This window comes from Trachurus japonicus, chromosome 9, assembly GCF_045865225.1.
Source record: "Trachurus japonicus isolate A0001 chromosome 9, Traja_1.0".
Classification (NCBI taxonomy): domain Eukaryota; kingdom Metazoa; phylum Chordata; class Actinopteri; order Carangiformes; family Carangidae; genus Trachurus; species Trachurus japonicus.
This window is the reverse complement of record NC_140915.1, coordinates 28,877,467-28,889,626: the sequence shown is the minus strand read 5'-3', so window position 1 is coordinate 28,889,626 and position 12,160 is coordinate 28,877,467. Positions and strand designations below refer to the sequence as shown.

At 44.4% G+C, this 12,160-nt stretch overlaps 1 protein-coding gene across 1 annotated transcript in view; it reads right to left on the bottom strand.

Moving 5' to 3' along the window:
• Window positions 1-209: 209 nt before the first annotated feature.
• The window catches only part of bin3 (bridging integrator 3), a 29,775-nt gene continuing 17,824 nt past the window's right edge, over window positions 210-12,160 (bottom strand). The window contains exons 6-9 of the mRNA XM_085787167.1: window positions 10,155-10,195; window positions 5,369-5,510; window positions 4,146-4,280; window positions 210-1,817 (exon numbers count right to left, since the gene is read on the bottom strand). Of these exons, the coding sequence (XP_085643293.1) occupies window positions 1,671-1,817; window positions 4,146-4,280; window positions 5,369-5,510; window positions 10,155-10,195 (465 nt within the window). The 3' untranslated portion in view covers window positions 210-1,670. The remainder of the gene's footprint in view (window positions 1,818-4,145; window positions 4,281-5,368; window positions 5,511-10,154; window positions 10,196-12,160) is intronic.

Genomic DNA, 12,160 nt, shown 5'->3' with positions numbered 1-12,160 from the left:
CTTATATTGAGATTTGTGGAACAGACACTACTGACTAATTCCAGTAAAGCAAAATTGAACAGAAATAAAGATAATTAACTCATAACTCTTTTGTGTGGTTAAATCACAGCATGTTTGGTTCCCTGCAAGAGACACACACACGGACACAGACACACTGAGACATGCAGTGGATAACCAATCCACTTGAATGATCAAGGCAACACAATGCAGATTGTAGACATGGTTTGTCACCATTGATTTATTTCATGATTGATTGTACATGAAGAGGACAGCTGAAAACACTGTCACATTCTGATATTAATACATTTATAGACCTACAAAAACCAACACTAATGTTAAAGTATTCACTTAATTATGTTTAAAAAAAACAACCAGTACTACAACTTAAACTTGTTTAGAAAAACACCTTCATTAATACACTTACATGTTACTCCAACAGTTACATGCAGTAGGAAACAAAGACAAATTCCACAGTCAAAACAGGACTGTAGAAGAATAAATAGTCGACGTCTTGGTGTGACACCTCAAATAAAAAAAAAATCCACTTAGGTGATATGGGAGCAGTCAGTGTGTGTACATTACTTTACAGCTCCATTAACCAGAGCATGCCCATCATACTGAGGCTGTCCCTGATGATAAAGGTGGAAAACAAATGAGTGCAATGACAGTATGATTTGGTCCAAAATCAAGAAAAGCCAAAAACGGTTGGCTTCCAACCCTGGTGCACAGGGAACAGAGAAAATACTTTCTCTAGACTGCCAACAATGTGTGAGGCTCTTTGCAAACAGATGAACTGAACCACCAACAATAGAACAAAGGATGGATGGTGTGAACAAAAAGAAATTGTGTCTTATCAGTATTTCCCACTAGAGGGAGCACCAGCCTTTGTTTTGGACAGCGTTTTGATTTCAATGGCGACTTGTTCTCTCCGCAGCCTGAGTGGTCAATGTTTCAGCACTGCTGCACAGGCACAATCTCACTTCACACAAGTTAGTTTTTTCATGTTACATCCAGTCAGGACAATGCAGGCACACAATGCACAGGTGATGTTACCGGTAGCATCCTGTAAATCCCCATCAAAAGCCGTCACACACCACGGCACAGAGCTAACCAGATAACAAACAAAGGCCAGAATACAGAAATATATTGTGTTGCCGATAACCTACAGTACCTTACATAACATTCACTGTGTAGTGTTTGTAATTTCAAAGCTGGGTAATAAAAAAGATGTTTTACAGTTTGTTGGTGACAAAGCAGAAATGACTAATAACAACATTTCCTTGATCGTTTCCTACTTTAGAAACAAATGCTTATAGACATCTCTGAAACCAAGAAGTGAAACCTCGTTAATTAGTTATGACGAAAGTTGTTTGATTCCTTTACTTAAAAAAAAAACAACAAAAAAAAAAAACATATTGGCTTAAAACGTTGCACTTGGCTGATGGCTTTGTTAATGTGGCATTTTAGCTGCACAGAGTTTTTGTACAGAGAATGAAACATGGGAGTGTAGTGCAAGAGGAACTGGGGGGTGATGAGGCCGCAAGGAAACAAAGTGATAATCAGGTTAAGGCCATTGCTGTCCGTTTGAACTGCGCGGAGGAGCCTGAAAAGAGTGCAATCCATTCAGAGAGGCATGAAAGGAGCCCTTCCCGGTTTTCGGCTTTCCTCCCTCAGTCGTCGGCGACAATGGACAGAGCACGCAACTCGCTGAGCTTGGCCTCGGTCTCCCTCTCCCTCTGCTCATCAGTCAGCCCTGCCTGGTCGATCTGGTCTGTTAACTCGCTGAAGATCTTGTACATTTCAGTGAAGTAGACCACCTGAGGAGCAGCAGGGGAAAAAAAGAAAAAAGCTGTAATAGCAGGAAAAATAGTCCTGTAAAGTCAGTGTCAATCCACAGACCTGTCATAGACGCCTCTCAGGGAAAACTCCAGATTAATGTCCAAACTGTTCCACTTGCACAGTCTAACCTTGCCTTTACCAAGACTAGTCTGAAGCTGCTGGTCTCATACCTCTTCAACCTCGCTAATGAGAACTGATTCGAGAGGAGAAGAGGGAGCCCACAGATATCAAACAACTCAGACAAAGCCCCAAAAACCAGGCACTTCAGTGGGTAGTGACCCTGCTTTTCTCTCTCGATCTGAACAAGAGATAGAGAGTGTTCACTGAAAGCTTTTTTGACACTTCCCACCCCTGCTTCTTCCCCTTAGTTCATGAGTCAGGCTCCCTAGAGAGTTGCTTTGATGATTAATAGACTTTAATCACATTACAAGACTCCAGAAGAGTAGGCAGAGAATAAAAGTACTGGGAAATACAACCCCTTGAAACCCACACACACATCTCAATATTTATTCACACAGCGATGCATACGATACCATGCTCTTAAGGGGGCATCGTTGGCTTCTCAGAAACTGCATGTGTGTCCTATTGTAGGCTGAACAGCAAGACCAACCAAGACACCAGTGGGAGAAATGCTTACTGATTTGCTAAGGGTCACGGCAGGATAAGGGCTAGGTCAAATTGGAAGTAAAACACAAATCTCTTAAATAGAAATAATGTTTGTCTCACTCTGTAATGAGCAGAATTTGACACCATCAGCCGAAGGGAAAAAAGTCAAGTTTTAAATCCTTCTTGAATTGTCAGTCTGAAAGACCTTTGTATGTTTATACCAATATTTGCCACCTAAGCCACATGAGTGGGCCATAAGTATTGGGTTACTGTGGTTTGTGGGGGTAAACGGATATTTTTTTTTTTTTTTACCAAAAGTGGCTTGTTGAAATGGCCATCGGAAATGTTCATATGACCAGTGATGATAATGTACACCAGATCAGTGTCTGGGTGCCTTTGTAGCAAAGACACACTACCGTTTCAATTAGCTGAAGCCACCGCGAGGAGTAAACGGAGCCTTACACAGCTACGACCACCTACGATACAAAAAAAGGTCCTTTGGGTGAGGTAGAACTTTAATTTACACGACTTCTGTCTAAGCATTATAATATACCATAGTCCCAGCTGCTTAGTGTTTGTGCAGAGGTTACACTTGGCCTACAAATACAAGTTCAGTAAGTCCTTAAAGAATGAATGACCACTGTTTGTGAGGACAAAGAGAAACAACTGGAAAAAATAGACAAAGGAAGTAATTTTGAAGTGTGTATAATGCACGCATGCAGCAGAGAATTCAAAATTGAGAGGAGGGGGGGGTATCAAGACAATGTCTCAGTTCATCAACATCTGTACAGGTGGACAGGTCAGGCTGTGTGTCCCATTGTCAGTCGCTGGACAGGACTTGCAGTAGTGAAGCTGAAGGCTCACAACAAAGGCAGCCTTTGTGCCTTTTCCTGCTGCCGCTGGGAGCTGAGCAGCAACAAGCGGCTGGGAGAGAAGGGAGTGGAGGATGAAACTGATCATGCAGCAGGGCTGGGGATGAGGTCCACTGGTCCACTGGCCACCCACGTGTGACTTGTGTGTGTATGTGTGTAAATGCTCATTCATGTGCGTGAACTACATGAATAAAGATGATGTAGACAAGAGTAAAATAGCTAGTGTGACTAATAGGAGCTCTTGCAGTGCACAAAGCCAGGTAAAAATGGTAAAGAAAAAAAAAAATTAGATGTAACCTCAAAAGTGAAAAAGATCTGAGTTTAGATTTGTGGAAATATTATAGTTGATAGCTCAGTTTGCTAATTTTAAGTTCAAAGTACATCACAGAACCTCCATAATTGTCATTAGGTCTGGAATAATCTACTTTACTCATTAGGAGTGCGCCGGTGGCTGTCCCGAGGAGGAAATGACAGGGCCAAGCAGGTCTGGGGTGGGGGAGGGGGGACATGTTGGCGCTAACTTGAGACACCCAGCTGCTTTAAGAGAAGCTGCAGGTTAGAGGAGGGCTTGCAGGACAGCAGTGGAGCCAGACAGATGAGGCCTTCCTGGGCTAAACACAGTAGTGTGGGCCGTCATTGGGGGTTAATCACATTAGGACAGCATGGAGGGAGACAGGCTGCCAGGATTATGCACTCCCTTCCACCAGACTCTTTATCCACTGTTTAACCAATGCTCACAGGGCGTTACAGCACACTTCGGGGTGGGTGTATGTGCGAATGCGTGAGCGCATCATTGTGTGTTCATCCCCAGGGATGGGGGTCACTGACCTGTGCCCGGATGAGAGCCTCAAAGCTGGGCTGGAAGTAGTCGATGCGGCTGTGGTAGAACTTGGGCATCTCATCCAGCAGCTGCTTATTTTTAGCTTCAAAGTCTTCCCTGACTGGTCGGAGCTCCTCTCGGGCCTGGGGTGTGGACGGGAGAGAGGAAACAAAAGACAACAGGCCACCAGTGGTCACTATTTAGTTTTGACCTCAGAGACCCCCCCCGCCTCTCTTTTCACTCAAACCAGTTCATTTTGTAATTCACACGACACACAAGTGATTCTTCCACAAGGTAAATGACTAAAACAAAGAGAAACAAGTTTGTTGTTAGCAAATTCAGTATTGAGCCATCATTAGCATCCTTTTTCTTATTGTTCAGAAAGATATTTGCCTAATTCCCACGAAGAAGCAGTGCAAAAAAAAAGGCTGTAATCACGACAACAGTGAGGAGGAGTGGGTAATGTGGGCAGACTTGGCTGTGAGTGGACTCCAGCACCACTGATCTGTGTGTGAATGTATTAGTGGGTAGTCTACTGTAGGCATGGAGTTATGGATGCACAATGAATATGTGTGAGAGGGTGAGAATTTTTATTAAGGGGAAGGGGGGGGAGTTGCTATATTGAAACTACAACATATTGTTTATCTGCTGCATAATGGTATGGTCTCTTCACCTTAGTTAGTTTTCTTTACACATGCCAGTTGAAATGGCATAAGAGTGTTTTGTCAAGATCATTTCTTTAAGTGCACCGGGATTCAAAGGGCAGGGATGTAGGGGCCTCTTCAAGGCTTTGTTCCCCTGACAGTGCTTTTCTCAATGTGTGTGGGTGGCTCGCCATGTGAGGATGTGTTAGAGGCAACAGCATAGGCAACACTGCAGCGCTATCTGTGAATGTGTGCGCTTCTGTATTGGCCTGATGGTGTGTGAGTGTGTGCATATGTGTGTCTACAATTCTCAATTACGTGCCTGTAGATGTGCAGCACTGCCTTTTTGAAAAGGCACTACTTGAGAGCCTGGTAGCTTGCGTGGGTGAAGGAGCGCACATGTACAGTATGCATGTGCTCAACTATTTTTGTTCATATCCAGTCAGCATTTGTCTTTTTCCACTTATTGTGCTCAATTCACAATACGCACAACATGTAAGAGCAAGTGAACTTTGCTCCTCTGCAGATAGAGGGAGCATTCGAGTGGACCAACACGTGCACCGATCCGAGCTTTAAAAACACACTACCTGATGTAGTTTGACCATAACGGGCCCAGTCTTTTCTTTCTCTTCATACTTCTCCACTTTGGACTGCAGCCGTTTGTAGTCCTGCAGTGCCTGTTCCCGACGTTTCACTGCCATGTTGAGGCTGGGGAAGACGCCACTGTACCTGGAAAACAGGTACAGACAACCTTAGACATCTCAAATACCAATAACAGCATGATAAGCAAACATATACAAATGTGTATGCATGCAAGCCAACACAAAACACCCAGATCCCCAAACTAGAACATTCAAATGGATTTTAAAAAAAAATTATCACAGAAACCAAAATTACTGAAATCATTAAAACTGCTTTTCTTGCTCTACAAAATTTGTAGGTATGCATTCTGCATTGCATCCCATCAAGTCATTATAAATTAATAAAATCCCTCTCCTCAACATCTTATTGTAGAGGTACTCTCAAACCCCAGAGGACAGCTCTGCATTAAGCTTCCTCTAATCTATTATCTAATTACTCTAGTTCAAAATGGCATGAAACAATTCATTTTGTGACAATTATCATATTCCAAATGAAAATATATTCTTGCAACGAGAATCCTAGTCTTCAGCACTAAAAATAGGAAAACATTCATCTGTAACTTAGCAACAGGAGTCTGAGCTTCATCCTGGGACTTGTTGCACTGGTTTTGTGGCTGCTTTTAATGGGAAGCAGGAATACTGTAATACAGTAAATATTCAACCTAATAATATTTAATAAAAAATATACAAATTAAAGTTAACGTACCTGAATGATAACATCTAAACTACACGATTTAAGTACCTTTGAATGTATGCAGCAATAATACATAAGATACAGAAAGCTCCTGATATTATGTCCTTAAGCTGAGGTAGTTCGGATTTGTTTTGCTTGTCATTAATTTAAAAAGACAAAAACTACACAACCAATGAAACACTTAAGTGTGAAGGGAAAATAAGATGCTGTTATTAAAACCTCAGCGGTCTTTAACAAATTAATAGCAAAGCTAACTGAAAAAAACAAGAATTAAGAAACAAATTTTTGGTCTTTGTGACGTGCAAACGCAAACCGGTGGCAGTGTTTTTGAAAAGCAGGCCACAAGATTATTCAAACAGGTGTCTGCAAAATGTGAGTCAGTAATAAAAACAATTGTAATGAAGAGTCAGATGCAGCCTTTTTGAATGACTCATTTAAAGCATCTCATCAAGTGTGTAGGCACACTACTACAATAGTTTTAATGTGTGTCTATAGTGTTATTAGCCACAAAATGTGTGGGCTTCATGGTTTATGTTCCTCTCCATGCTCCAGCCCGTGCCCTGCTCGCAGCGGCAGATGAGGGAGCCACTGAGAACCTGTGGACCGATTGTGAAATCCTGGATTGCGGCTGTGTCTGCCCGTGCACCTTACCAGAGGGTGGTGGTGGGGGGTAGAAAATGAAACGAGCTGAGGCTCAGTCACAGACAAGCAGGGCTTGTTTCCGACAGGAAGTTAAGCAAGGAGTGGTCTTGTAGCGTTTGAGTGACATCACGGAGCTCGGCTGAGCCCAGCCCCACAGCCCACGCTCTACCACTATTTATAAAATATCACTTTGGCCCAGTTTATGGCAGGGGTGGATGCCGATCCTCAAGTCTACTATCTGCTCCAGTGTACACATACTTGAAGTGCCAAGGGATTATGTAACTGCCCTCTAGGCATGACTGCTCTCCAGCACAATCCTATTGGCTGTTGACAGCGCAGCAGAAAGCCAGCGTTCAGACGACACAACGGCTGATCGCATTCTCACCTGCATATTTCACCTGACAGAACGATGCAGTTTCCTCATGACACGTCATGATGCTGTGTCACTGCCGGCGACTGCGTTTCAGCGCACACAGAGACTTAAAGGCCACGGCTCCCCTGGCATGGATGAACCAGCAAAAGCTGGACACAAAGCCACTCACTTGTTAACCCATTCCTATCCTTTCCATGCTGATGTCTCTCTGTTACGTTCACAGCTTAGGAGTGACTCAGCAGTGTCAAACGCTCCCACACAGCAGAATATGACCATGAAGGTGACTATACATCCTTTTAAATGATAGTTTGGTCCAGACACTGGACATTTCCCTCGATGTCCCGGCCTTGGCTGGTCAACTACCGGTCAGTCGGCTAGTTCTGAGTTTGTGGTCAGCCTCGCCTGAATGAGGTCTTACGCTGGTTGAGGGCTGCACGGGGGCCAAGGGCACACCACTGTCCATGTGACAGGTCAGGGTGTGGTGAACAGGCTGAATGGAAATAGCATCTGGACCAGAGAGTGTGTTTATGAGCAGCTGCCAATCCACAGACAGGCCAGTCTGACCCGTCAGCCAAGTCCCAGTCTGGTCTAGACACCCTCAGTCTGGGAGGCTGGCCGTTCCTCTTGACTATCACTGTCACAAAACCCACTACTGCAAAACACACACAGCAAACCACTAAAAATATAGGAAAGAGGATTGTTTATGTGCAAATAACCATCCCCAGTGGGTCACAGTCTGAGATGAAGACTTGAGAGTGTCAGACAAGTTTACATCGTGTGGCAAGTCTTGTTCAAATATGCTTACTGTGAATTTAAAATAACCACCACCTGTTGTATAAATGGTTTAAGAGCAGCGGGCCATGGGAACGAGTGTGTGTGACGTTAATGCCGAATCTCCTTTGTCTCAGCAGAAGGAGCCTGATCTGCTGCAACTTGCCTTGTGCTTTGTTGATCAAAACTCAGACAACTCACGCAGCCTGGATACACGATACACCAGATAAGATGGGAAAGAGGATAGATACCTTCAGAGCACACATCCCTCCCGACTACAAAGAAATTCAACTTTGACAACAGATTCAATCAGTGTTCCCACCCCAAAACTGCACCAGGCCTACAGCGCAAGGTGAAATGCAACCATCAACTTCAGGCCTCGCAGCCTGCTCCAGGGACAGGGGGGCCTTCCTCTGATCAAGAGGGGTGACGGTGACTTGTCCAGTCATAGCTGAACCCGGGGCAGAGGTCTCAAAACAGGCTTGACTTCTGTCTCACCCAAAAGAGCAGTGGAGCAGAAAGGGCTAGGTTAGGAGGCCTAGATAACACAAATTCCACAATGCCCACGCACTCCCCTCCCCTCACATAAACACAGTGATGTCATCCAGTGACCCCGCTGAGTGGATGAAATTCACGTCTGGGGCTGAGAGGGAGGAAGAGACAAGGGGGGGGAGAAGAGGGGTCTGCCTCTTTTCACGTGTTTACAGTACATTTTACCACACTAAGTATTAAGGATGGATGCCAAAATTTTAAATAGCAATTACACATGGACACCTCAATCACACACTCGTACACACACAATAACCCATTCAAGGTCTTCCATTAACATTAACGCTCTTTCTCTTTAGAGTGACACAGGATCACCAATAGAGTATTTTGAGACTAAGTAAATGAAAAATATTCATTAGTGAAGGACTAATGGAATCTTAATGGAGGCTTTAAAGTACAGTAGCCTTTGTGTTTCAGTTTTCTAGACAAGACACTTTGATAAACTAATAAATAATAGCGCTGTATTTTTAAGGAGGGGAGAAAGTTAATGATGAGGTCAGTTTAGCTCGGCTTTAAAACTCGTTTATGAACTTACTTCCTCTGCTCTATTTCAGAACCATGTAAATGCCTAACTTTATGGTCTAAAATACCATCTTTGTGAAACCATGCCCCCTCCAAAATCTGGATTGGTGTTTGTGTGTATGTTTGTGTGAGAGTGTGGACTGTCCTGAGACAGCTCTCCTCCTCAACCAATCCACGGCTCTGGGCCCAGGAAGCTGGGCCCTTTGCCATATTCTGAGCCTGCCCACACGTCCGCCCGCCGCCCACCAGGAAGAGGAAATTAGAACCATTCCATCCTGTCATTGCTCCGCCACCGGAGCACATGAGGAAGAGAGAGGGCTTAACGCACACTCACAGACACAGACACTGACCCAACCTTTTTATGTTTTACACAGGAATCTCTTCACACTGATTGCTTTAAAAAATGACAAGGTTAAGGGTGAAAAAGTCCAACGTAAACTTTTAATAAAAACACATGTAGAGTGCTCTCTTGCAAAGCATATGTTGAATCTCCTGGGAGGAGCCGAGTGGAGGAAGCAAAACCTTAACAAGCGCTCCGGAAGGCGGGTGGGATAGTCCAACCACTCCCTTCTGTACCTCTGCTTTGCATGTGCGTGTGCTCATTGTTTATGTGTGTGTGTGTGTGCGCGCGTGTGTGTGTGTGTGTTAGACAAAGTGAGGCTTAAGGAATGGAATAGCACTCACTGCCTGCTCAAATGGGGGCGAGTATTAGGAATGAGAACCAAATAAACTGTCTTCCAGACACACTACAACCGCAGCAGCACAGCTCACTCCTCAGTTCAGTTTTACAATCTGTATTACTACACTGCAGGCCTTCCTGTGGTCATGCACTGCAGCTGTACTTTCCACCCTACCAGTGCGAAGAGTAGAGCAAGGTCAAATAATAAAAATATTACGGGGCACTGGACTTAGTCCGCCCAGAGTGTCATGTACCGGTATTAACCACATCAGGAATATTAGGCCATGAAACCAAACTAAATTGTTTTTTTTTTTTTACAAGTCTTTCCTGTGACTTTGAAATGTATTTTAAGTCCCATGTGAAGACATCTACCTTTCTGCTGGCGAAAACAAATATTAAACTTATTGACAGCTATTTGATTTTGGTCTGGTAATAGGGAGACATTTGAAGCATTAACCAAAAAGAAATTCAAGAGTCATGAGGCGTGAGGATGGATGCTTACTTTTTCAGTGGGTCGATAACAGTCTTCTGGATCTGGTTGACCTGTAATAAGAAAACAATTGTTAATATATCCAGTCAACTCCTCTATATTAAGGAAGAGACATTATGAATTGTTATTCACTGTCAAATTGAGTTACATCAAAATTAAACTCTGAACAAAATAGCTTCTACATCTCTCGCTCATTAGCTGCAAAGGAATGCCACTGCACAAACATCAACAATCGTGTTTATTTCAAACAGAGTACTCAAGAAAAAAGGGGAGGGGGGGCTTGCAAAGAAACTTTCATGACGTTGACTCTTTTATTGTACACAAGCCCCGAGGAGAAACCCCTGAATATTCATCGAGCTTGCAATACAAAAGGATGCAACTGTCAGGGGACGGACATGAAAGCAAAGCCCAACTGATTTCAAATCCTGTGGAGGGTGGGCTGCCTTACAAGATGAAAGTTCTTTGCAAACAAACATTTTAACAATAACAGTTTATATTTTCCTGCATTCTCCTTCTGGTTGCCAGAACTGACAGGGGAGGCAAGGAGGGGAAGGGGGGTGTTAAATGGAAGTAAATGAACATCTCATCTTGAGGCCTCCAGCCCCGGCACCAAGTCTCATTGACAGAAGTTGGCACACAATTAATAAAGTTTGCAGCATCATTTACATTGCAGATTCAAAATGACTTTTACTACTAGATCTCCTAGCGTAACAGAAGAACGCTAAGTTAACCAGGCAATTGCGTCAAGTGAAGAGTAAAATGCTAAGAGAAGCAAAGGAGAAATTTAAAGCAGCGAGATGTGAAGTGACAGCTGCATGAGAACAGTGAGCAGCTCCACTAATCATATGTTCACTTGCTATTGGAAGGACAGTCAATCACACAACAACAAGGAAGCAGGATCGCAGCTGTGCTTTGTAAAAATGCCCCGACCATCTATGAGACCATCTATGAGAACATACAACAACACTCGCCGCTTCACACGGGCAGATTTCCAAGTACAAAATGGTTGATTGTGGTTTGAGGGAAAACAGAGAACCAATAACAAATAAGTACATGGGAATTCACATTTTCTTTGTTTTACATATTCACACCATCCCCCCCCAACCCCCCCTCCCTCCCTCCCCACCCTCCACGACTTGAGCTGCGCCGCTGCTTCTAAGGTGAGAGCATGCAGCGAGGAGGGAGAACAACAGCGGCAGATTTGCTTAAGCATGCTGGTGCCCTCTACCCTCTGCCCCTTCCCACAGAGAAAGGAGAGGGGGGGGGCTGCTGCTATTCCTTGGAGGCCCTGCAGAGCCCGAGGCTGGCGCTCAAGCAGCAGTCTCCATCAGTGAGTCACGGGGCAGAGGCCATCCCGGCACACAGGCCTCCCAAAAATACACACAGATCGCAGAGGAAATCAATATCCCTCCAAACGGAGCATCCTCTACTGTGCTGCCGCCATCTACACTGGGGCTCAGCTTCGGCAGCAGTGTGCCGGCGGGTCTGCGCGCCCTCCTCAGCCCCAGAAATAAACACACAGACCTGGGCCACTGCTGCCTTCATTATCGCTGCACGTTTTATCTGCTGGCTCTCTCACTTGCGAGCCCCGCGGCAGAGCATCTCGTCTCAACGCGGAGAAGAGCAAAGGGTGGATGCTTTTGTGTCTGTTTTGCTGGAGCAACAGGGTTTGCTGTCGGTGCCGTCAGAATCAACAGTCGGCTTGAAGGGAGAAGCTCGAGTGGTGTTTCGAGTGAGCTGTGCTGGATTTTAAACACCTAGCAAACCTGGGGTGATATTCCACATAGTCGACTGACCAAAAAAAAGTGCTCACACTCACTATTTCGCCTTGAGCTCACTTTTAGCCACTCTGCAAAAAAAGGAGCCACATAGCCCAGCCCAACTCTGGAACTGGAGCATTGTGTTCAAGCAGGGATTTTTATTTAGTAAGACTGAAAGAAGTGCTCAGAAAATCAGGTGTGACCTAGCTGTCAAATTCCACTCTGGATCAAAGTGTGTTAAAGAAAAAATAAAAATAC